Raw genomic sequence first — 27,003 nt, 5'->3', positions numbered from 1 at the left:
GAAACTTTTAGGTTTTTTTCTGTGCCTTTCACAGAGGGAGGAGCTTCTGTGAGTTTGTTCCCCAGTGTTTGCATATTCCTAATGAAGACAGTGCATCCCTCTGTACTTGGTTAAAACCAAATCCAGGCTTGATTGGTTGTACAGGGAGGCATGTAGAAATTCTGGAATTTTCTGGAGGTTCCCTGAAGTGTTTGATGTTTGATTCAAAATAAACATCCCTTCCAGCACAAAGAATCACAAGGGCTTCCCTCTTCTTACAGCATTCTGTAAGAAGAATCCCTAAATCTCTTTTCACCAATCATTCCACATTGGTTGCTATATTGTTTGCATTTGTCAGCTCAAAGCCAAGTAAATGGATTTTACTTTTGTTTATGTGGATGAGTTAATTGAAATTATTCTTGTGCAGTATCATCCTCAGAGGACTCTTGGATTGGAAACAGTGCAAAGAGTTGTTTACTGCTATGAACAGTTTCCACTGGAATAAAGGACACAACTCCATTGTCCTGTGCTTGCTTTCAGGATGGCTCAGCCCTGAGAGGGTCTGTGTCTGACCTAGTGCCAAAATACAGAATTTAGCCTTGAGAGCCCCCAGACTGACACAATTTCTATCAAAGCTCTGCAATGGAACCAGAACTATTGCACATTAGTGGACCACTGGTTCTGGCAATGATACACTGAATTGATATATATATTGATATATCTCTCAAGAAAACCCATATTTCAATTTCTCTTCAGTTAATGATTTGCAAAGTTTTTATTTCATTGAAAGCAAAAGGGAATCCTCTACACTAACAGTCATAAACTATCTCCCACTACTGAACACAGCACCCGTGAATGCCCTGGGAGCATGGCATGATTTTATTGCAGTTATTCTGTCTTTAGTGAGCTGACAGCAATTTTCCTTCTAAGTAAAATACAAGCTTGCATAGAAAAAAGAGAATAATAATTATGTCAGTTTCTTCCTTCTACATAGTAAAGTACTAATAATAGCAGATAGTGAAGCACTACTACAGCAAGTAAGAAACCAGCTTTCAGGAATCACAATATACCCACAAATGACTTAGAGAAGTTTAATGAAGTATCTGTCAGTGTTCCTGACTAATTTGCAATACATTTCACTTTGAGAAATATAGGTTACAAAAGCTCCAAATTAAGCATGTTATTACCTGTAACCACTCTGACCACACAAGAAGGATTTTCCTATTGAAATTAAAAATAGCAGGCACTACACGATTTTTACTCAAACAGTACCTGCAATGCTAAAACAGTGAAAACTAAGGTGTATTCCAAACAGAACAACTAATATAACATGCTGGCATTGTATTTGCATATTTGCAGCCAGCTTCTGATTACTCTGCTTTTCCACAGCTTTTGATGTTAGCGTGTAAAACCAGTCCACTTAAAATCAACTAAAAGACTCCATTTTCCCTGAAATACATATTGTACATCTGCCTTAATTCTCCTTTTTTCCCTATGTTCTCCTTGGATTTTTCTTGTTTGTTTTTAGTTTTCCTTGGTGGAATCAGTAACTGGGACAGATTTCTTGTCTGCCTTTTCATCTTAAGTCTTTCATTTCAGGTCTCCACCTCTGCTGTCCTGGTTCCTTTTCCTTTCGAAAGTTCCTGAATAGAGACACTTTCCTGGGTGCAAGTCTGATCCTCTATAAATAATACATGCCTGAAACAAACAATTATGCTCCAACTTTGTATTGCTATAGTCAGGCCCCCATTTACTTGCCAATTTTACTACCAAACTAATTTGTTGTCTGCTTGCATTCAAAACCAAGAGCCAACAGTAATCTCTACTGACGTATCCATAAATTCTTGCTGACATTCAGTTGGCTCTGGAACTTCATTTTGCTGTTAGAACATAGCAAGAGCAGTCTACTGCTTTATAAATGCAGGGAAATTTAAGTGGAAAATGTATTACTAATTATCTGCTGCACCATTTCTCAGTGTGAAAGAGAAATGCAGCCTACCTAAGAAATGGATGCTATTTTCAAGCCTTCGGATGTTATTTTAAACATAACGATCCATTTCTGCATTTGGCTCCTACAAGGAACCAGTCTCAGGAGTAAAATAAAAGAGACTGGGAAGCTGGATCATGAAGCCACTCTCTCTGCCAGCATAACACACTGGGGGCTCCAGGCCCACATCAGTAATGTGGAGTTTAGGAGGGAGAAACAATGAAGGCAACATGCCATGGAAAAGCTTCCTGGTGGAAATGTCACAACACAATGTTTTCATCATCCTACATGAAGCTGTTTAGCTCAGTAATGCGATTAATTTTATTGATTTTTTTTTTTTAGTGAAGTTCTACATTTACTTCAGAAAAAAAAAGCCCTTGAAAGACACTGGTGCAGGAGAAGAGTGGATTTTCTTTAGCTGCATGAGGTTGGATGCAGTCTGTTGCACAAACTCCCATCTACAGATTACAGTTCCATTTTTGCAGACAACTTCTTTACCCCCTCACTGTCAGCTAAGGTAGGTTTATTGGCAGAGGGCTTTGCCCTTTCTTTTCTTGAGGCTCTCTAATGACAGTATTATTCCCTGAGGTATTTGAAAGGATTTCTACTCACAGTAAAGGAATCCTTCACTCCCCTTTTGATAAATCAGGCCATGGTATGAAAGGCTAAAGAATCTTATGCTAAGATTACAAATTTAATCCACATCAGGAGTGATATTAATTCAATTATCTCAGTGTAATCTGTAAAACTCCCCAGTCATTCCAACACTGTATCATCACGAGCTGTCAAAAAGGTTATCAGCGCCCAAAGGAAACATCCCTCAGTACCAGATGGGCACAGTGAAGCAGAGCATCAGTTCAGGTTATGATCTACAATTGCAATTTTCCCTCTCATTAGTTCCACACCTTTAGGTTGAAGATTACTGTTTATTTTTATACATCATCTCAAAGAATCACCTTTCATCCTCTGCTTACACACTGAAAATGTTCAAGCCTTCCAGCATGTCATGACTGTTCCCCTGTCGCCATGAAATAATCCCCTCATAAATTTCAGCTGCGCTGCACACATCAGCCTAAAGCCCTACTTTTCCAGCTACACCCCCCCTCTTTAATCCTTCCACTGATTCTTCAGACCAAAAGCAAAAACAAAAGGAGCAACATTTACTCCCTGCATCTGGCCACCAACCCAAGTCCCTTCTGCTCACACCCCCTCCTATGAACACTTCTGCCCAGTATTATTTTTAAACATCCAGTTTTTGGTGGGTTTTTTTTCACATAAAAGAGTGTCCAACACAGACATCCCCAAAGCTGGTGCTCCAGGGATTCTTTACAGCAGTTCCCCAATGCCAATGTCACTGTGTGCCCCAAACCCAGTGACACTGTTCTCCTGCTGGCTCACCCATTCAATCCTGGCTCTTGGGCAGTTTCTGAAGCTGGGACTGTGTCTCCTTGAGGGGTGGGTGTATGCCATGTCTACAGAACCCCCACCTGCTCCTGCTGCAGCCTGCTCATCACAGCTGCAGCACCCAGAAATAGCAACAGCACCTTCTGACCTGCTGTCGTCATCCAGCCCATTCATAATTAAGTAAAAGAGGTGGAACAAAGCATTTCACCTCAGCAAAATGACTTTATCTTCAGGCTGGCTGACTTCTGTTCTCCAGAGAATATGGGGAGGAAGGAGGGAGCACCCTTTAGCCTGCTTAACCATCAGAAACAGAACCATATCTCTTATTACAAGGTTTGTGTGGTCTTTGGTTTGGTATTGTGCAAAACAGATCCAAAATCCACTTCACAGTCCCATTGTGAGGTTCATTAGAGGTCAGAATGGAAAGCACTGCATGACAACTAGTTTTGGAGGAGAATTTTGAATATCCTGTACATACAGACAGATTTCAGCCCCTGCTCTGCTGGTGTAATTTCCCTGACATCACTTGGTTGCACATGAGTGAGGGAGAGCAGGTACTGGGAGGAGAAAAAAGGAATACCTGGAGTGTTCCATAGCCTTCAATCACTCAAACAAATGTTCTGTAAATGAATATTATCATTCAAGCATGGCTTTTACAGAGATCAGCACTCTCTGACCACTCCTCCCAATCTGAGCATGAATTTTCCATCAGGAGAACTCAGTGTTTGCCTTAGGACAGCCCAGAGAGCTCCCTCCTATTACCCCTGTCCAGGTCCTCTCTGTGCAGCTAGAACACAAATGAAGAGTTTAGGTGGTGTTTGAGTGCAGGCTCTGTCCGCCAGGGCAGAGCTGTCTGCACGAGCACTGCTCACCAACAATTAATTCCTCTCTGAGACGCCTGCAACTGCATCATGCCTGCAAAATCACATGGACAGGTCTCCATGGTGACAGTGCCATGAGCTGTGCAAACATCAGCTGGCTAGACAAGGTTACTTTGGCAACCCAAGTGTCACAGGTAATGATCCAAATCTCCTTCACATTTATGAAAAAATAAGCTGAATTAAAACCATGCCCATTTTTCATTCCAGGGCTGACTCTGTTCTGTTGCTGCTCGTAACTGGCACTATTGCAATGAGCCCAGAGCTACCTCCATTACAATTACAAACAATAATATCAAGAATAATTATTTAAGCGTTATTTCTAGACAGTAATGAAGAAAAAAAGATGCATACTGCAGTTGATTCTAGCTGAGATCCCACATAAGCCAAGCTTTAATACTATAGGTTTCATTAGTGCTATAGAGCAAAATAATTTTTATCAGGCTCACTGCTGTGTTCTATTACAAAGCTCTGCTCTCTTTAATATGGATTGTGAGCTGCATTCTAATTGCAGATGCACTTCTCAGACCGGGAGAAGAGTTTTCTTTCATGTTTTTGGAATATATGGCTTTTAAAACTAACACTGCAGTGGCTGTAAAGAAAAACTACATCATCTGACTTCTGGATTTTGTCTGTCTGATCTGTGGAAGGGAAGAGACTGGAGGAACCAAGGGCAGCAGCTCCTGAACCTGCTGGCAGCTCTGAGGGAACCTGTGGTGTTCCACTCCCTGCAGACCCTGCCAGGCTGTCAGGGCAGGGGAAGCACTGAGCAGAGGGAAATGTCCCTTTGCAGCCACCCAGCCCTGCTGGAGCGCCTTGGGCTCAGTGAGGGGACAGCCATGGTGTGTGATTAGTGCCATACAACACCACAGCTCCCTGGGCAGCCAGGACACACACGTGGCCAGCAGTCACTGGCTCCTCTGCTCACAACTCCCTTCTCCTCCCAAAAGAGGCATCTGTCAAAATTTAGTCCTGTTGTTTTCTCCTTGATAATCTTGAAATCTCTCTCTCATGTTTATACTGTATGATGTTGTGGGGTAAAATTTCAGTGGGAAATATGCTGTTTTTTTCAAAGCCTTTTTGTTTTTATTTTTTTTAAGTGAGTTTCAAGTGAGGAAGCAATACTTCCCTTTCTCAGGCTGTCTTCTGTACAAGCTTTTGTAAAAAAACAGTTTTCCTGTGTGATTAGTGACAGTTATCCTACCAGACACAGTTATTTGGACAAAGCCATCCTTTGCTGTGAGGGATTATTTCCCTTGAGAGCAATGGAATAACCTGTATTCAGCACAGCACACTTCCCTGGGAATGATCTGCATTCGTGATAGGAATATTTCCCTTGACTGTGTAGCAGAATAGCCAGCAGAAAAGTGCTTCTAGTGTTAAATTGCCTTATCTGCCGTGACAAAATCCTTCAATTACCTGTTTGTGTGGGAGCTGGGTACATGGGAGGCTGGCAAACCCACATCCGCAGCCAGCCTGGATTCTCCTGTTTCACCTACTCCATTAATTCTGAAGAGACCTCCCAGACTCTGCTGTCCTGGAGGCTGAGGGTATGCAGCAGCTTGCATGGCAGATGGAAAAGCAGCATAATATTTACAGGATTTTGAATAGGCTCTATTCCTGCCTGTGGTGAATGCAGCCAGCTCTTAAGATGCAGGAATTGAGCACTGAGCATATGTAAGAAGACACATCAAAACTCAGGGTATGTGGGGCCCAATTTTCATAAACGCCTACATGGGCATGGAGAAAACACGGATACAATCAAAATGCAAAAATTCAGTATCACTAGCAATGATTTTGAGCTGATTAGAGTGTTTTTCCTACAGGAAAAACTTGGACCATGAAGTCTGTTTCCATGTCATGTCACATCATGTAGTGTCCTGTCCTGCTCAAAGCCGTCTGAAAGCAGAAATTATTTTATCCAACACCTCTGCTCATGCCCTGTCACACTGAACTTTTGCACCAAAGGTTTTGCCTGCACACGTGCAAACAGAAAATACTTTCTGTATCCCTTTCATCCCTCCAGTGCTGTTTGCAGCTGCAAACAGCAGCAATGGCCTCTGTTCCCTTCTGCTGCCTGTCAGTGAGGAGACACCTTTTCTCTGGAGTACCTTTTAGCCTCTCTGTATGTTGCCATGGCAGCAAGACTAAAACCAGACCCAAGATGAGAAAAATGTCAAAGGAATAAAAACTGATGCTACAGGCAAACTGAGAGTCCTCCCTTGGCTGCTGAAGGTACCTATTAAGTGATACATCTTCTGGATACATCACAGCTGCAGAGCTGTGCTGTTTGCACTCCTTCCTTATTCCTGCAAGCTCCTGCTGACGTCAATGAGTATTTGTTTTGTCTCAGTAAAATTCAAAGAAAAAGAGATTTAAAGCCTTGTAATTACAGAATAACTGAGCCAAATCTCGCCAGCCTTTACTTACAGAGTCAACAGGGATAAAGCAGAAAAAAGAGGCAGAATCAACAACAAATTAAATATTTAGAAGTACTAAAGAGCGGTGCCTAGATTATCAGTTTGGTGGGAGCTTTTCTCCATGATAAAAGAGGAGAAGAGCCTGAAATTTGATCCATCAACACAGGGAATTCCAGCAGGTTAGGACAGCTCAGGGGCATTCAGCACTGATCGCTGAAAACAAACTTTTATTTGCAGCAAAGTGCTATAGAATTTCTGTGGGACTGTGCATTATCCCAGAAACTGCATGGAGCCAGAATGGACACTCAATTTGATTTACACTGGCACATCTTTCCTCAGCAACACTTATTATTAAGATAAGCTTGAAGAAAGTAATATTTTTCCTGCATTACTACAGAAAATGATACCTTATTCCTTTCAGAGTCAAAAATTGTTTCTGTGGGGTAGAAATTTGGTGATGAAATCCCTGGAACACATTTGAGCTTGAGAGAAGAGACATCCTGTGGATCAGGATGCAGCTTTAGGGTCCTCCACAGGTATTTCTTTTAGAGCAGCAACAAAGCCAGAATCCCTACTCTATTCCTGTGAGCCACTGGCTCCCCAGGACTGGCTGAACCTTTGGAAGTGATGGTAGAAATTACAAAAGCATGGTCCCAATGCTAGGAAAATGGTTTTGAGCACATCAAAGCCACAAGCAGAGGAGCTCAGAACTGGTCGCCTGCACGGTACCTTTCTGGCATTAATGCATCTTGTAGTGAATTGCAGCCAGGTGTGCACACAGGGATGCCCCAGACACCCTGAGCCTTGGGGAATTCAGAGATGCTGGTCTGCAGCAGCAGCTCTTATGGTGGGGAAGATTCCTTTAGCTGCAGATGAACTTTGGCAGCCACAGGGAAAAGAGACCCTCTGTACTCTGTCAGGGTGCAGCAGTGTGCTGCCTAAATTGGATTAATACATGATGCTCAGGTTGCTGTATTCCTGTACTCCATCACAATCTGCTATAACAAATTACGGCAGGAAAGAAACTTTATTAAATTCATCACTATGCAGTTAAAAAAAACCAAAAAACATCTTATGCTGTTATTGACTATCAAACTCCATGCCATCAGTTTTTAAACTCTTCTCTCAGCAATGTTGCCCTGTGATCTCCTCAAAAATCATCTGGAGAAAAACTGCACCAACCCACAAGATGATCTTATTTGCTCTCTTGCCCTCATCTCCAGTAGTTATGAGTGTCATTAAACTCTCCTGCTCCTCCTCCACCCCCAGACCATGCAGACCTGATCCTAAGCCCTCTGCTTTTTGTGGAGCTGTATTGCTTTTGAATGACAATGCCTGGGCTGTGGAAGGGCAGTGCTGCTGCTGTCCCCTGCAGAGCCTTGCAGCAGCAATCCTGCCTGGATCTCTCCCTGTGGGAATCCAGCAGAGCCCTCTCCACACAAGGGAAGGATGCTCCAGCCCTTCTGGAGCTGCACAGGAGAATTCCTGTGTGCCAGCAGGGGTCAGGGGCCCTTCCCACCTGAACCCCTGTGCTCAGGCTATTACAACTTCCAGTACTGGGGTCAAATAATGTAAGGGGATGCCACAGAACTCAGAGTGCCTCTTCCATGTGCTGCTCCTTTTATTGTCTCTCTCAAACCAGCAGTCCTTGTCCTCTCAGACAGTGGTGTGGATGAAACCCTGAGGTTCTGAGCTCCTTGTGATGCAGATCTACACATGCCCTTTGGGCTTGTGTCTGTAAGCATAAGATAATTTGTACTATCCATTCCTTGCTACTATGGTGTTAAAAAGGTATTTCTTTTTAGTTTTATGTTTGGACCAAAAGCCCTTCCAAGCCCCTTCTGGATACAACAAAACCAAAACTCCACAGGTAATTACTTTCTTGCTGCTTTCCAAGCTTTCATCAGCATCTGTTTGCTCAAATTTCTGCCTATTCACAACAAATGAGTTTATTTTATATAGAGAAGGTATTTCATTGTGTGTAGTTCACTAGAGAGGATTTGCTTTCTTTCAGGAACGTGCAAAACTACAGAAAACTTTCCACAAGCAATGTCTTTTTATATCTCATATTACCAGCACTCCATGCTGATGGTTTGTACTAGTTCCACCTGATTTGTGCCACACTTCAAGCACCACAACCTGCATGAGAGTAGTTTCCCTTTTTTCTCCCTTTAACTTCCCTGACTTTCCTTACTTTCTAATACATGACCTATGAAAACATGTCCTTGTCCTGCACCTTTCCCAAATGGCAGGTGAATATTTTGAAAATCTGGCACAAAACCTGTGGCCAGCATGGCTTCAGCCTCTGTAACCTTGCATCTTACTTTCTAAATGATTCAAATGAGTCAAGTATTTTTCACCCAAAGACCTTCTACTACATATTCCTCAGACTCGTCCTTAAGCTCTCTTTTGAGCTACTTATTTCACAATATGGGATATTAAAATAATTAATTTAAAAAATGACAAAATCCTATATGATTTATCTACATATTCCAAAAAACTCTAAGTCTTCCTTTATTACTACTAAGGAGCAGAAATTGTGCTTTATTCCAGAATCACTATTCCAAAACCACAGGAACTAAACTTAGTGATTACAAAATACAGTATACATTCAGTCTTCCAGATGGTAATCAGTAAAAAGTCTTGACACTCTAATTTCTGAAGTCTGAGAAGCTTAATGTAAAAATCCACCTACTGGGATCAGATTATCAGAACACATTAATGTTGTGACTTTGAAACCTATCTCCATGTTATTTTGTAACAATGAATTATCTTCAGTAAAATCCAGCCCCAATCAGTAAACTAATTATGTAAATCCTTGAAACTCATCAAGGTAAATACCAAAGGTCCCTAATGATACAAATAAGAAAATGCTTCTCTTTTGATTTCCTTGTGTAATTTTTTTTTGTTCCAGAAAGTAGTGCCATGAGGATTGCAAAGCTAATTTTTTGTAACTTAGCACAGTATTTTTCAATCATTCAAAAAGCTTGCCAAGTCAGACCTTACCATTGGGTGCCACTCTGTAACTTCATTAAACTAAACAAAAACAAAACCCTCTGTTGTATTAAACTGTAATACAGTTGTTATGATAGAGTGATTCATGCTTATCCTCAGTTTGAGCTACATCACTTTACAGCAAGATTGAAATAATTCATCCAGCCAAGATGAAAGGTATTTGAATTTATCTTGTTTGCTGGTTGACAGTTTTACAATATATATTGCAGTTCTATTTGCTTTATTACTTAATATTTCTCCTGGCACTGTTAAAAAAAATGTCTCATTCTAAGGCTGTATTAAAGACCTTAACTCCCCGTTAGCATTGTACCAGTGTGACTGCAATAAAATTGATTTAGTTTACAGCAAGTGTGATGCTGGTGTGTGAGCACTGATTCAGCTCAGCACTCCCCTGACCCAGCTCAGAGTGCAGGAATGGGCAGCACAGAGCTGAGCACGAGTGAGTTTTAGTGAGTCTATATGACAGAACATCCCTGCTGCAGCTTCTCCTCTAATTCTGTGCAATTTCCACGAGTGGATGTAGCCTGACCCCCAAAGGTTTGTGCATGGGCCCCAGCAATGCAGGGAATAGGCAGAACCTCAGTAACACACACTGTGCTTAACTGCAAACAGGTTTAACTGCAGGAACTCTGAGAATTATGCTGGGTGTTTCCTTCAGATGGAAGGGAAAGATACAGGATTGTGTTACAGCTGCTGAAGAACTCAAAGGTTATGCCCCCCCCCCCTTGCTCAGGAAAGTTTAGGATCTTTCAGATACTTTAGGCAGGACGTAATCACAGCAATAATAGAAAAAGCCCTCAGGTTCTTCTCAAGGTTGTGGATATTTGGAAGTGGTCAGGAATTCACTTTTACACAGTCTCTATTCTACTCAACTTATTTAAACAAAGATTTGGAGTTGCCTGTGATGTGTGAAGCCTCATTTCTTACAGGTATGGCCCAACATTTTCAGATGTGTGCACTGTAACACCACCTTCAAAGCCTGAGCTTTGATACTCAAACTATCATTTTCTGTACAGTCAAAATTCTGGAAACAATGAAAATTCTCAAAAGCCAGTGCTCCTTTGAAACTCTAAAACTGCATTGCTTCCTCTCAGTATTGTTTTCTCAAAGTCAGTGCTCATAACACAGAGTTTTTCCCAACAAAATACCTTTGAGTTCAGTCATTCCCAACTGGTTAATGTATATTTAGGAGTCTTAGTATTGACAATGTATCTGCTTCACTGCCTTGGTGTAAATTTAAATCATTACCTGTAATCAGCAATAATATTATAACTAAGCTCCAATACCACATAGAACTCTCAATTATCATATTAAATTTAGATTATATTATGCTAAGAGATATCTTTATGCCCAAGAGTAATTCTGCTTTTAAAATTCATCTGTGTTTAAAATGACTGAAAAGAATATATGAGCCATTATCATTAGGTGAGAACAATTATCTTGATTAACAATTGTTATGCACTAAAATGAAGTGTTATTTTGATAGTTTTGATTTTTGATGCCTTTTTTTGGATCTTAGCAGGGTTGTGTGAAACAGAACACAAAACCTATGTTTTCTTTGCAATAAAGGCAATTTAGTAACCTAATCAGACCACTAATACCAAAGAAAAAATAAATTAAAATAACCCTGGAGAGTAATTTTTCTACTGCTCTAGAGATTTCCAAAATTTCTACCAGTCTGCCAAAACTGGTCACCAACATGATCAGTTGCTGAGAGACAGAATTGGCCTTGCTGCTGGAACTAGTAATTTACTTTTTCTTTGGCCACTGTTACACAGATACACCCATAAGCTGATCCCAGGAAATGAGCTAGAATGCTCACCTCAGAATGGCATTTCTAAAACCAAAAAGGCCCATTTAATTTAATTTACTGTACCAGAGTTCAGTATCTATTAACATCCAAACATCCTTCTACTGCAGTTAAAAGCTGATGTCAGTGTTCTCTCTTTATAGGCCAAGCACCCAAAATTCCTCAAAGCTGAAAGACGTGAGCTGGAATGTACAGCAGAAATGCTCAAGGCACAGCCTCTGCTGCTGTTTCTCACCACAGTAATGCAGCAGGTTCTGAAAGCTGCCCTTTTCCTTCTGCTCTGTTAACCTTTCTGCTCCATGTCATTCAACAGAAATGGCCTCAGAGATGATGCTGCCAGTGCAGAGCCATTTAGACAAAATGGACCCATCAGATTTAAATATATATAGAGATATTTTCATTATTCTTATCTCCCACTTCCCTTTTGACTCGTTTCAGTGACTTCTTAAGTGGATTTCTGCACATTCATTGATCAATGAAGTAAGAGACTCATAGATTACAGCCAGAAAAACAAACAAAAAATTATTCTCATTTTCTTTTTTTTTCTAATCAAGAGGCCAAAACCTCACCCAAAAGCATTAGTCTGAAAATGGAAATATTTCAAAGGCAGGAGGAATCCAAATTATTTGTATTCTCTGTTGTGCCAGACATACAGATGACACTCTCAACTCTCTCAACATCACCAAGCAGACTTCATTATTTCTATCTCTCTTTTTTTTTAAATCCTTAGCATCTGTGAAAATAGGTCTTTCTTTAATTTGAATGCAGACTAAAAGGAGTTTCTCAGAGAATGTAAACAATCAGGAGGAATTGCTAACACAAACCTCAGATTTCTGGTTCATGCTATCCCTAGAGAAAAGCTGAATTTCTCACATTAGCACTCCCTGCCAGCCTAACTTCAGTGACCAAGAGCTTTCCTCCCAAATACCCAACTAATTAACAAAGAAGCCTGAGTGGAATTTTTTGACAGAGGGAAATCCAAGGTTCTGTTCACAGGCTCTGTGGCTGAAACTACACACACTAGCAGAGCCCAGCACCAGAGTGAAAGAGCATCTAAATGTGGCTTTGAAAACTTTGTTTCTAATATTTCCCCTCTATTGCCTGTTTTTTTTTTTTTTAGTGAGTCTCACTCACAGCATCCAGCAATTATTTCTGAGTGACAGCAAACACTCATTGTTCCAACCCTGCAGAATTCCTTGCCAATTAGTGCTACTACCAGCCCTGTGGAGCAGGAGACACAGTAAACTTTCTCTTAGAATCCATTTAAGACTATTTCTGCTGGTGGATGCAGTAATGTATTGGCATATATTTCATCCACATGCAAGACTGGAAGAAGAGAGGCAAATATTTCCTTGCATTATCAGGTAGAAATAAAAAGGAATGGATAGAACACTTGGATCAGGGGTATAAAAGCAAGTAGCTTTTGTTCTCTGATACTTCAGGGAGAGTGTGGAAATTGCTTTTGAATAGGGAAATGAGCCCATGACACCCTTGAGAAGTGCTTACATTTCATGACACAGACAGCAAAAATGAAGTGTAAAACAACTGTGTTAGAGCCAAATATACAAAATAAAGACAGAAGAAATAAACTCTATCTTCTGGGGCTAGGCACAAATGTTGGTGTCACTGATGTCCACAGTAAAGCTTTCCCTAACCAGGTCTCTGTTTCTTTCCTTGCAGGGGAGCAGCATCATCAGATCAGCTCCATACATAAGGAACGTGTGCCAATTTATTACTTAGAAGCCAGCTAATATATTTCAGAAGGCAGACTACTCCTGTAAAATACTGCTTCTTCACAGTAATTAATCAGCAGCTTGCTCAATATAACAGCTTTGTCCTTATTTTTCTAATAAATGGCAAAGCAGCTCTCCCCATATAGCCTCCTGTTGCTAATTTAATTAACTGGAAGCATGTGACTAGTTTATCTTTAATAGTGCACACTTTTTCTTCAGAGGAATCCATCAATGCTTCCTATATTATTTTCCTGCCTATTTCCCCATGCCCTTGCACTATCCATCAGGAACCAAACCTACTTTTTATTCCTCTTCCCCTGCAGCTCCAGGAGCTGTTGAGGCTCACAAGGGCAAGCAGCAGTGACAGCCTGGCCTGCCCCAGAAACACAACCATGACTCACCACTGCACTTCTGCACGTCCAACCCCCAGTGTCTCCTGCCTTCCACCAAGTGTTTTCTGCCTCTGTGCCTCCAGAACTAATTAATTCTTAGCAGAGTGTTAACTAAGTAGATCAGGAAAGAGCTGTGGCTGCAGGCTGTATTTATGTAAATGGAGAGGTTCAGTCTCAGGCTGGTCAGCTTCTAACCTGTGCAACAGCAAATCTGAGCACAGGATCAATGCTCATCAGAAACACTGCCAAAGCACATTTCCTTGTTTGCCACTTCATTCCAGTGCCAGGAAACGCCATTCCCCGGGAAGGAAGGAGCTCACTGACCTTTGGTAGAGCTCACACCTCTGTCCATCAGAGCCCCCATTAAGGCACTCAGTCACAGAAAGCTCCTGGAGATGCTGAGACACAGCCCAGGGCTATGGCTGCGAGAGGCCAGAACTGGCAATTAAGAGATTTTCAGGCTGATCCATGATCTTCCCACTAGTGTGCTGCATGGCACCAGGCAGGTAATGACATCCACCATCTCTCTGGTTATTTATCTACTAAATGCTACAGCACAGATATACCCACTATGCACAAAGGAACATTCTGAAGACTCTAGGTTGTTCTTTAAATACAGGTATTTAACTGGCAGGCTAGAGAAAACAAGCTAAATTTCAGAGGCTGTAAAAAATGCTAGAAAGCATAGAGCAGAAATAAATTACTTGTCTAATTAAATTCCTTTCACGTAGCTTGAATTGCATACAGTGTTTATGAATAATATATAGCAATTGAAAAGAATTGACTTCTGCTTACATAGTTAACAAGTCTGAGTTTCCTAAAACAGCTCATTTACCCAATCAGATTTGGTGGTAATCACAGTTAATGTCATGTATCTGAGGCCTTATTACAGAGCCACCATGCCTGTTTCAAAGTCTTGTCTTGTTTCTATCCCAGGCTTTTAATGAAATCATAACCATTGCCATCAACAGTGTGTGAATCTAAAAAGACTGCTGGGTTATGCTATTGCTTCCTGATAGTGGTAGGAAGGGTAGAATGAATTATGAAGTAACATGAAGTCCTGTTAAACAGAATTAAATGCACAAGAAATTTTATAGGCACTTTGTAGGAACTTAATAATTCACCCAAGAGCAGCAAAGTTCCCATAGTCAGGTATAGAAAATGTTTTAGAGGGAAAAAAATGGCAATAAATAATTAATCTCCAGTACTTCCAAGATATGTTTCATTCATCTAAGCATACAGCAACAAAATAATATTGAATTTTAATTAATATTTATTTCAGAGAAACATCTTGGGAAAAAAATATTTGCCAAGCCTAAATTAAGGATCACCTTACTCATGGCCCAGTTTTCATTCCTTTAGAATTTGTGTTCATTATATTTAATGTTAGCAAGGTAAAATTCAGGTGGAATAGCTTTCCCCTTAGCCTGGAGAAGAGGAGGTTCCAGGGAGAGCTCAGAGCCTCTTCCAGTGCCTAAAGGGGCTCCAAGAGAGATGGAAAGGGTCTTGGGAGAAGGGCTGGAGGGACAGGAGCCAGGGAATGGCTGCCAGTGCCAGAGGGCAGGGCTGGGTGGGATCTTGGCAATGAGGAATTGTTCCCTGGCAGGGTGGGCAGGCCCTGGCACAGGGTGCCCAGAGCAGCTGGGGCTGCCCCTGGATCCCTGGCAGTGCCCAAGGCCAGGCTGGACACTGGGGCTGGAGCAGCCTGGGACAGTGGGAGGTGTCCCTGCCATGGCAGGGGGTGAAGTGAGATGAGCTTTAAAGTCTTATATCAACCCAAACCTTTCCACGAGTCTGAGATTCCCCACCTTTGAAAGATATGGTCTTTCTTTCAAATAGATTTGAAAGAGATTTGGCCTCTGTGTATAATTTGTTTGTGAGCACAGAATCAAGCTGCCCTGAATGATTCAAGTTTCGTTCCTCACTCTGCTTTCCCCACATCTCCATTTGCAAACCTGTTACATCAGTAAGACACAGCTGCATGCATTTTTGTGTGCTTTGATATCTTGTATTAAGCTTGTGTTAGACCTGTGCGGGTACAAGGAAACAACGGTGATGAACAGATAAGGCATTTAAATTTACTTTGAACTGCAAGAATTTATTTCATCCAGTCAGATGAAGAATAAAGAGAGTTCCAAGGCAGTATCAGAAGACAGGATATCTGCAGAGTTTACACCTGTCCATCAGGAAAGCTGCTCATGAACAACTGCAAAGAAATTGTTCTGTCAAAGAAACACTCAAAACAAGCAGAGTCTGCTCTGTGGTGCTGGAGGAGCAAGCACAGCACAGACACTGCCAAGCTCATGGGAGGTTTCACAGAATGAGCTGCACTTCCCTCCTTCAACACCATAGGACTGCAAAGTAAATTGTTTTATGCTTATGAAAAAATTAATCTTTTCTGTATTTCAGAGTGGGTTATTACTTTGGTTATAAATTTACTTCCACTTTTATTCTGGTACTCTGTTGTTTTGTATACCCTGAAGAATAAACACTGCAGAAGTCCTTGACTTCAAAGAAGGCATAATTTGTTCTGCTGGAGAATGTTTTCATCAAGCAGGAAAGACAAAAAAACCTGCACACATTATTATGACATTGTAACTATTAGAAAAAAAAATAGACCTGGGATGGTATTTAGTATTCCTAACAAGATACCAGCCCAATCTGGTATTATTAGATTGCCCTCTTTCTACATTAAAAGTAACTAATGGGTCAATTTTCTCTAGGTCTCACTCCAGTGATACATGGCAGGCTTTTTGCCCTGAAGCCAAGATCACAGAAATGCATAAATAGCTTTTGATGAAATTAAAAGTCTCTCCTTTAGGGGGTTCACTGTTATTATTCTGCTGTCATGGGTTTGAGATTTCCCATCCCCCTGCCTCTCAAATAATGATATTGCTGATATTTAACAGCCTGCACTGAGGTGGTAATTTATAGGAGAGGATGAGTTCAGTGGAAAAACACAGGTTTACAGTACCTGAACCCTTTGAAGCCAGTGAGCAGTGCCAAAACCAGACATATTGTGGTTGCTTTGCCCTCCCCAAAACGTGCCATAAATTCTGTATGGAAAATGTTCCTTCATCCAGGTCTGTCACTGGATTGGAACTCAATAAAGCTGTAACCCTAAAGTAGGGCTCCTACTCTTTTCCTTTGCCTGCTAACAACACTGATAGCTAATGCAGGGAACAAAGAATGTGAGAACAGCAACCTATGATGAAATGTGCCTTTTACAGGAAATTTTTGCATCAGCAGGTACTCTATAATGTCACTGGAATGTGATCAGTTGCACTGCATTCCTTTTTAGCTTCAGGTTCTTAAACACAGCTTGGGTTTCCTTAGCAAACCACCAGAGAAAAGCTCTGGCTTCAAGAGCAGGAAATCTCACTTAGATAATCACTGTATTTACAGCTAGACTACTGATACAGTAATTCCTTTAAAAGGCACATTTTCTCATATGTGGCTGTTCTCACATGTATCTGTTCTCTGCATTATCTGTTAGTGTTATTTGCACACAAAGAAAAACAATACAAACCTTACAGGGAGATCTCTCATAATTATTCAGCCAAAAAGAACCCCAGTGACTCAGTGTAGTGTTCATTCCAAACGAAATTAAGGTGCAGGGCTCTTTCCAGTTAAAAATATTCTATGTACTGACCACAAGGCACAGTCACTAGAGCTCTCTGACAGTCATATCATGATCTGTAATATTTAGTGCCTCAATTCCACTGCTTTTGATCACAGCTGAGTGCCATGGTGTACTCCTGGGTCTGGGCCATGGTTTTGGCATGACTGTTCACTTAAGTGAGGTGCTGCTAAAGGCATTATTAAAGGCATTATTGCATTACCACTACAAACCAGTGACACCTGGTGAATGCATACTCTGTACCAGGACATGATCACACCACCCTCTTACTTTTTAAGAGTAAGTTACAGCTCTATTGCACAGGTTTCAGTGTCTCATCACTCTTGCTGACCCTAAGGCAGCAGGAGCCTTTGGTGCCATCACTGCTCCATATCAGGGCACTGCTTCAAACCCTCTGAGATTGAGGAATGCAGTGAATCCTTTGGGACATGGCACAGACCTGCAGGCAGGATGTTTTTCCATAACCTCACTCCTTACCCACATGGATCAAAATGCCCAAGTCTGAAACTTCTGGCTGCAGAGAGTCCCTTTTGAAACAAGCAGCTTCAGGTAAAGGGAAAGGTGCCCCAGATATTTTGATGACTTTGACCATGACTGGCAGTTCCTGTGCAAGAATTTGTGGGGTTTGTTTTACACATGCTCAGTGCTAACTTTGACTGCTGTAAATCACCAAAGAAGGCACATATAACCTCTGTGTCAATCTACCTTGAACATAAATTTTCTTTTGCAACTCTAAAGAGATGAAATCCACAGAATTTTAATAGAAAAGGGCAATGTGCATGTTTTTATTCAACACACTCGATTCTTTTGAGAACTGTCAGTTTTCATCCTGCTTACTAATTGACTACTGTGTAAAGCCAAATACTCACAGACCCTCAGGAGAATGCTAATGCATAAATGCACAGTACAAATTAATCAGAATGAAGACGAGTGGTAAATAGGCACTAACCAAGAAACAACTAAAAAGATCAAAAAATATTTGCTGAATACAAATTCTGTTTTAAACTCTATTGGTAATGAAATGCAATCCTACCAGACAATCAGCTTTTCACTACAGAGCAGCATTTTAAGCATGTGCCACTACAAATCATCTCATCTTTTAAACACTTGAATGCATAAACAAATAGTTGCAAAGCAGCAAGATATCTCACCAGCAGCTAATTTATTGTATGACTTCATTCATCTCATGATGAGCAATTCCCAAGTTGTATTTCCATTTTAAAGTATCTGTGGATTTTGTTACTGTCACTTTTAGTTAAATCCTTCTGACTTTTCCACAATAAAGTGGTTCTAATTGCCTACTTGAGACAAGACTTGGCTTTACTGGGATTTATGGATGTAAGTTTGAGATTAAAATTACCCTTCCCAAACAAACAGCAGCAGCTAACACAGCAATACAAATAGTTTTTCTCCACAGCAGCAGTCAAGAGTCTGGATCCAGAGCTCCCTTGTGTCAGCAGTAATCTGATGCACTGAGGAGAACTGAGTCACTTCCAAGTTCCTCTTCTCAGTCAGTTGGCAAATTTGTTTAAGCAGCCTGCCCTGCAGAGGCAGGGCAATGCTTATCCTAAAGCAAAGGCCACTGCAACCAGGAATCCTTCCCCAGACTTTGTGGCCTTTGGATGCAGCCCTAAAGCACAGAAAGGAGGACACTTGGAGGGTTTATATCCTAATGAGAATGATCTCATGGACACTGAGGCAAACCTTCATGGTTCAACAGGAACAGCATCAAATTAAGTCCATCTAATAATTTCTGAGCAGTTCCAGCTATAAAATAATTTGACAATCAACTGGACATCATTAACACAGACTGCATAATAGGCAAATGGGAATCTAATAACTTTCTCTAAGTTCTATATTATTGCCACTTGAAATTCCCATTACAATATTCTCTCATCAGTATATTCTTTAAAATTCAAACTGTGTGCTCCTGCAGAAATTACTAAGAAATAAGTGCTGTTCAAGGAACCATACCAGGCTTTTAGAAGAATGAAGTATTTTTTGTTACACTCCATGAAGACCCATGTAACCTGACACAAAGCCTGTCTCTGGCTGTTCTCACATGCACTGGAACATAAAGCCCTCAGTTTTGGGGTCATCATGCAAGGAAACCAGCCTTGAGCAGCAAAGGGGAACACCCTGTGCACATAACTCATTGTCCTCTGCTCTGACACATGGATGGAAACTGATACAGGACTGAAAAGAGCAGCGTTTGTACTGTGACACAGCTTTGAAACAAAACCAGGTGTCTTCCATGATGGCTTTAGACAGTCTGCATTAATTGTGAATTGATATTTTCACAAAGGAATACATGAAAACAAATGCAAATGCAGGGATTGTGCTGGGGGTATGCCTTTCATACAGAGATCAAACCTATTATGCATGTGATGGTACATTCAGGTATTTAAAATAAAACATTTGGAAAGGTGTCCCATGGTGAAGGCTCCTTTGAGAATTTTCCTTACAATATTTTCATTTTGAATGTCTCTGGATTCAAGATAACCTCTAAGGTAGAATTGCTAGACAGGGGACACATGAATTTCCCCACAAGGCTCTGGAAAAGGCAATATTCCTCCACAGAAAACTAATCAGCCACTCATTTTGAAATGCCATGTAGGGAGTCCCCCTTTCTGCCACTCTCTAGTTAATGCACATTCTCAGTGCTCTTATGGGTCAGGAAGTTTCCTTAGGAAACCTGGGAAAAGCTGGTCATGTGTTGGTTTAGTCTCTAATAAAGCCTACTGGGAGAAGCAAATAAAGTGGACATTTGGAGCTCATCAAACTTACCCAACTGGAAGGGAAAAACAATCAAATGTCCACCTCTGAAAGGAGATGTTCAAGCTCTGGAATTAAAAATGAAAACCTACCAAAACAGAACAGAAATGCACCAACCTTTCTTCAGTCTGGTTCCATTTAGTCCTCAGCTATGACACATTCTCTGTGTATCATATTAATTTGAGAGTCAGCTCTATGTTGTTTTTATGCCCACAAAAATATACCTCAAAAATGATAATGCCCTGGATGAGTAATATTTCAGTAATACTTTGCAATCAAATGAACAACTCTTGCACTACCATATCCCTTAAGGTAGAGCCAGGCAGTTCCTCTGCCAATTCCAGACAGCTCATGGAAAGCCAGCAGGTGTGACAAATGAGCTGGAGTTGTCTAGACTGTGCTTTACAACAGATGTATTTACACATATCACAATCTACTGGTGGGGATGGTGCATGCTACTGCCAAATGTTAGATGAAATGTTATCAAACAGAAGTCTCCCAACAAATTCCCATCATGCTGACTATTGAGATCAGCCTGCCATGTGTAATTTTTCATGTTATGGCATGTCCTCAATCAAGTATTGCTTAAGCTATTGTTAAGCTGTTTTAATTATCCTTCTCTTACTCACCAGTACATGAAAAGTATGTATTTTACATGAACAAAGAAATTGCAGAATGCCTGTCTAGAGACCTGTGCCACTTACATTTTTAAGCTCCTTCATAAGCTTACTTAAAAATTAAATTCAAAAAGACACATCAAAACCATAAATCTGATCCCACTTCTGGTTCATACTGCTCTGCAAAGGGCTCTCCCTTTCAGGCAGCAGCAGAGGACTTGGCCTTGCCTGAGCAGCTGCTCTTTATCACAACGTCTGACATTCCTGGAGCAGGTGGATGCCAAGGAGAGCCCCTCAGTGTCCCCAGCTGCCAGCCCCAGGCGTCCCTGGGTGCTCTTGGTGACACTGTGGCCTCAGGCAGACCTTCCAGAGGAAAAGAAGGGGGTCCTGGGGAAGCTGTCACCAGGGAGGAGCTCACAGGGGCTGGACCCTTTGCACCTCTGCCACCTGCAGTGTCACCTTGGGATGCACTGGGGCACTTGCAGGGACAGTACAGGGCTCAGAAAACAGCTCACAATCCTGGTAAAACACAGCCAGCCACAGTCTTAGTAAAACACAGCACTGCTCATGGACTGAGCCTGGTGGTGGTTACAACTCCCTCATGGTAACACCACCTACTGTGTTCCACCACAGACAGGATTTTGTTGCAGCACCCTCTGAACAGTGAAATACAACACTACAGACACAACCCCACTCAGCAGAGCTATCACAGACACATCCTAAGTAATGTGTCAGGCTCAGTGCACTTCACAGACACAGAAACCATGAGTATTAATCTGCTGGTGCTCTATAATTGTGTTGTTTCTTCATATGGTAATGTCTGTTCACACCTCCAAAAATACTTCTCTTCCTTCACCAGCATAACTATAAATGTCTCAAACAGCACTTTGAACAAGGGGTTTGTAACTGCCCAGGCAGGCAGCAGGTTGGTTTCTTGGCATGGCTTTAAGGAGAGCTGAGCAATTAGAGGAATTTAAAAAAGAACCATAAGAAATCCACAGTCCACAATTGCAACTTACATTTAAAGGGAGTTCTGATTTCTTTGTCTTTGACACGTTTTCAACAACTGCCAGAAAACTTGCAAACTTCCAAGGTTTGCTAGCACAACTGTGGCACTGAAACTAAAGCTTCTGTATTAAAATGCATTCTGAGGGAAAAGAATCTAACTTGTTTTCAATTCCATTGTTTGCATTTCACTCTGCATTTGTTAGTCACGTGCTTCATGCACTTAGGAAAAAGAAAGTTTTCTAAGATTGAAAAAACACATTCATTATTTGCATTTTCAATCAATATATACTTAGTAGAGAAATATGTGGATAACTCTGGATCTTGGATCTTACAAATAGCAGGGGCTCTAGAGGCAACTTAGGCACAAACTAAAAAGCAGAAGACATTAATAACTAGAAAACATGTTTAAATATGATTTTACCTCTAAAAGTGATTATTTTTCAGAAATTTCAAAATGAGGACTCCTACCTCTTCCAAAGCCCATAATGAATCAACCACAGGCTTGATCTTCTTACTGTTATATAGATTTAGGAGTTTGTCCATCACACCCTTGATCAGGCCACCTCGATTCTGTTTGAACAGTAGATTCAACAGGGAAAACCCAGCAATGACTTTGTTCTCCTCATACAGCTTGATAGGATTTACTTTCTCAACCTGCCACCACTGGAAACCAATAAACAACAGCATGGTTAGAAAAACATTTTTCAAGACTTGTACAGGGAGGTTCACAAGCAAGCTGCCCGTGCAGATGTGACAAATGCCTCATCTGCCAGGTCTGAAGCAGCAGCCAGGAGGAGCACAAGGATTTGATTCAAGGAGGAGGAAAGGAAGGGTGCAGCTGACTGACAAACAGGAATAAAACACAAACTCGTGTTGGAGAAGGTCAGGGTGTGAGAGGGATGGGGAACACATCTGGGTTTGTAAGAGGGTCTGGCAGCAAAGAGTCTGGATTTCCTTCCCCTTTCTGCTCTCCTGCTATCCCCAGACAGCCCCTGGAGTGCCCAGATGTTCACTGGCAACTCCTGGCCATGACTCTGCTCAGAACCAAGGGAACCAGGCACTGCCTACCAGCTGCCAGTTACTTTACACCCATTATTATGTTTATGACACTTGAGCATGCCTCACAGTGTCTGATGAAAGGATTTTATTTCGTTTAGCCCAAGAGCATCATCGAGAGTGAGAGATGCCACTTCCCTGCAAATTTCATTTGAATGGGTAAATTTTTAATTAGAATTTTCATACAATTTTTATGAGTTAATTTTGTAGCATAATTACATAAAGAAACTAGCTATAACTAGTAGCTAATTTTGTATGACATCCAAAATTAGTATAACTAATTTTGTATAACATACAAAATTTGTATGCTTTTTTATTCCTTCAATTTATTCATATTTATTCTGTCAATAAATACCAATACTATCTGAAAAAGGCTTCAGTTGAAATTTATCTCATTGGGCCAACCTACCCTACACATTATATGCAACTGGATATTCTTACATTACCAGTAAAAAGGCTGCATAGCAATGATTATCTTGTTTTTGGTCACAAGTGTGTGGCAATGACAGGGATCTTCCCACTACAACCATTAAGACAATGTAGGAGGCACAGAACAGCTCCTTCCTCTGACTCCTCTTGTTTTCAGCTACACAGACACTTTTGAAGCCAATTCCTCCTGGGAAGAGAGTGTTGCTGGAAGCACTAAATGAGATTTTGGCAAATAGATCATAGGACAGATGTTCAGAAAAGACTTTTCCCTATGTTTTTCCTGGATGAAGGAATTGCTTTCACTCCTGGTTAACTTATTTCTTGCTGGCAGTTTATATGATTTATTTGTCCTGCTTTTGATCTCTAGGATTTCTGCAAAGATTTCTGTTGTTGTAGTAAGCTGAAGAAAAAGAAAATTGAACTTTGAATTTGTTGACATCATCAATTAAGAAACAAATGCCACATCATCATCTCTTTGATGTCACTTGAACATGGAGAACTGAAAAATGCTTTTCTGTATGAAACAAACTTCTGAAAAGCTGGAAATGAGTGGACACAGGCCCATTTAAGAGGTACATCTCCTTCAATTCACTGCATGGTCCTGACAGTGTTTTCAGATACAAGAAACCTTCAGGGTACAGTTAATCATACCCATGGATGTGATATTTTGCCACAAGTAAATAAATAAATGCAGTCTAAACTTAGCTGTGTAAGAGATCTATGTGTCACAGACAATTTCAATGGCAATGTGAAATGCACACAGATCCAGTTCTGGTCCAGCTGTGCTGCCAGGAGGAAACATGGCACAAAGCCACAACACCAGAAGTAACAACTCAGTAGAGATAAATGAAAATGATGAAGATGAAAATGCCACAGAAAAGACCAAAGTTAGAGGAAAGAGCATCACCACAGAGACACTTACTGATTTTGCAAAACTGAAGAAGCTTTTTGTCTCCCCAGTAACCATGTTAGATGAACCTGTAAAAGATGAGCACATTCACAAACAAGTTATTATCACAAGCTACAGCAGACCATTTAGTACATGTAAAATCATCTCTATGATTCATATTTAAGAAAAAAACATGCCCAGGTGTAAAAGAGATTAGTAGAAATACTTTGAGAATAAAAAATAACAAAGAGGCCAAGGCAACTAAGCCCTCCAGGCTTACAGGAATTCTCCTGTAGTACCCAATGATGTTTAACCATCTGTACTGTAGGTTCACTTTCAATTTTGGATTTACTTTTCTAAATACTATTTAAAAATCTTTTTTTTTTGTATTACCATTTATTTATCAATAATTTAGTCCATGGTCAGCTTCACTGAAACTCTTGATTGGAAATGATCAAACTGAGCAAGCTCAGCGTGTCAATCACTAGTTCTGGAAGAAGGGGCAAGGATGCTTTTAAGTTCTGCAAAACTTTAGTTTTGAAATGTGTACCTGCTTTTTCCCACTCACCATATAAAATGTAAGTCCCAAGAGGTTTGAGAAGACTGAGGCCTTTCCCAGTATTTTCTCCACAAAGACAGTCCAAAACAATATCTACTCCATCTGCTGAGATTCTAAAACAAGGAAAAAGCTCTTACTTTGCAGTAAGATACGCAGGGCTGGTTGTTAACAAAATGCTAACATTTTCCAGGTACTTTAGAAAGGACTCTAAGGCTGAGGCTTTGCTGTGAAAACTTTACCCTCATCAAAATACATTTCAGACTCATTCAGTGGCACAGTGCAAGTTTTTCAAGCTAGCCAACCCATGCCTCTTAGGCATTGAAGAGGGGGAAACCATCTTGTTCCCCCTTTTTCAGGGCTTTCAGTAAAATTATATTATCAAAAGACAGGCAACAGATACAAAGTTCTTTTTTGACTGAATGAAATAACAGAGAATGCTTTTCTGTGAATAGAGAAAAAGGATATTTTTCTTATTCACATCTAATAATATTTTTCTGAATTGGTAAGGAAACAGATCTTATCCTAATTTCTTTTCAGACAAAATTACTTGTAAAGTTATTTGCAGAATCTTCTTCTTCAGATATTTTATCAACTAGATATCAGCTAAGACTTAAATCAAGCATAAAGAGAAGTCACCAAGATCTAGAAATCCAGCCCAAGTGCTACAATCAGGCCATTCTGTACTGTTTCAATAAACAGTTTGCATACTTATAACTTTCCAACAGCTCTGTCAATGCAATGTCAGTATAATGCTGAAGAAGAAGAAAAATACACTGAATATCCCGATTCAGGCTTGTAATGCATCTTTCAGCTTCCTCACAAAACAAAGGTGAGACCCAGACATCCATTGGTTCCAAACAGCAGCAAAACCAGGCAGCTTCACTCCCTGGTACTGCTGCCACATTTGAGACAATAAATTGCTTTTATTGTCTCAAATTTTGCCATCCAGTGGCTATTCAGGCCACTGGATGAGCCTCCTCTATAAAGGAATAAAAATTTTACAATGAAACAGCTTTTGGTGGTTTCCCTGGTGGAACTGATTCCTCATCCCCTATGAACATTTCCACATCTATAACATCTCTTAAGGATTTTTTGTTTTTTGTTTTTTTTTTTTTTCATTTGCTTGGAGTCATGGTGGTTGCTTTGGTTTTGTTCTGTTTTTTGTTTTCTCCCTGCTGAATGCCCTGCAATAAAGCAGGTTCCTACCACTGTCCTTTCTCCATCACAGCTCCATCCTCTTCTGCTCACAGCTAATATCCATCAAACCAAACAACTACACCACTCCCCTGGCTGCTGCTGCCAAGAGACAATCTGTCAAAGCAGCATTCTCAGAATTACCTGCTGTAGGTTTATTAAAGGTCTTTTCAATGCAAAGGGAAAATGGAAGGATCTGAGTAACAAATCAGGGTACTGGCACATTCTACAGGGTGCCACTTCTGCCTTGCAATCAGGACTTCTCACTGAGCTGATATTAAACACCTCTGTGCCAGGAAAGAAGCACTAACTAATATCACCTTGTTTAATCTAACCTTGTTACACCCATGTTTTTTTATCTCTTGTACCCAGCCTGATTCCTCCTGCAATACCAGCCTGCACTGCTAACAGCCCAGAGAGAAGTTCTGCCACCTCCACCAACACCAGTATCAACAGTTAGACAAACTGAAAAAAACAAAGTGTTTGAAAGCACATAAACAGAAACACACACACGATGACTTCAAAAGGCAACAGGATGATTTTAATCTGAATGCAAACAAACAAAATCTAAGGATCTGAAATTAAAGCAGACATCATGTGCTCTGATATCAATCCCTGGCAGAGGATAAAAACCCAGGCAGATAAAAGCACACCAGAGAACTCCAAAACCTGGATACCTTACAAATTCACTGAAAATATCTTATTTGGTGCATTGCAGTGAGCAAGTACATATGCAAATGAAGGCAAAGGACATCCTTCTGTTAAGACCTTTAAGTTTCTTTCAATTAATTTCCTTTGCTCACAACAGATATCCAAATAGGGACAGGGATTGAAAAATTTCATGTTGCTTCTCAAGACATAGGGAAATGCTTGCTATCCTGTCCCTAGTGGACAGATGGAATAACTGGAATAAACTGCAGCTCCCAAAGTCACAAATGTGGTATCTTCCCATAAATACAATCAGCCTGGTGCCTTTCATAGTATTTTGCCAGATACCATACAGACCTGACTCAGGAAAACACAGGATTACCTTTTTACTTCTTGAACATAGTCTGCGTTCCTGTCAAACAGGTGAGTTACCGAGCTTTTGATTGCTTCATGTTTGAAAGATGAAGCTGTTCCAAAGACAGTAACATTGGGAATGGTTGAACAGAGCTGAGCAACAGCTTGACCCTGCAAACACATTATTATGTTAGTTCACTGGCACGGAAATTGGTT

At 40.7% G+C, this 27,003-nt stretch overlaps 1 protein-coding gene across 1 annotated transcript in view; it reads right to left on the bottom strand.

Annotated features, from left to right (window-relative positions):
• VAT1L (vesicle amine transport 1 like) overlaps positions 1 to 27,003 on the bottom strand; it is a gene marked incomplete at its 5' end in the record, with an annotated part of 48,176 nt that overhangs the window by 7,236 nt on the left and 13,937 nt on the right. The window contains 4 exons of the mRNA XM_005426244.2: positions 22,127 to 22,321; positions 24,066 to 24,121; positions 24,601 to 24,704; positions 26,816 to 26,958. Of these exons, the coding sequence (XP_005426301.2) occupies positions 22,127 to 22,321; positions 24,066 to 24,121; positions 24,601 to 24,704; positions 26,816 to 26,958 (498 nt within the window). The remainder of the gene's footprint in view (positions 1 to 22,126; positions 22,322 to 24,065; positions 24,122 to 24,600; positions 24,705 to 26,815; positions 26,959 to 27,003) is intronic.

The sequence above is a fragment of the Geospiza fortis genome, unplaced genomic scaffold (assembly GCF_000277835.1).
Source record: "Geospiza fortis unplaced genomic scaffold, GeoFor_1.0 scaffold79, whole genome shotgun sequence".
NCBI classification, from domain to species: domain Eukaryota; kingdom Metazoa; phylum Chordata; class Aves; order Passeriformes; family Thraupidae; genus Geospiza; species Geospiza fortis.
The sequence above is the reverse complement of the archived record's forward strand: the minus strand, read 5'-3'. Positions and strand labels throughout refer to the sequence as shown.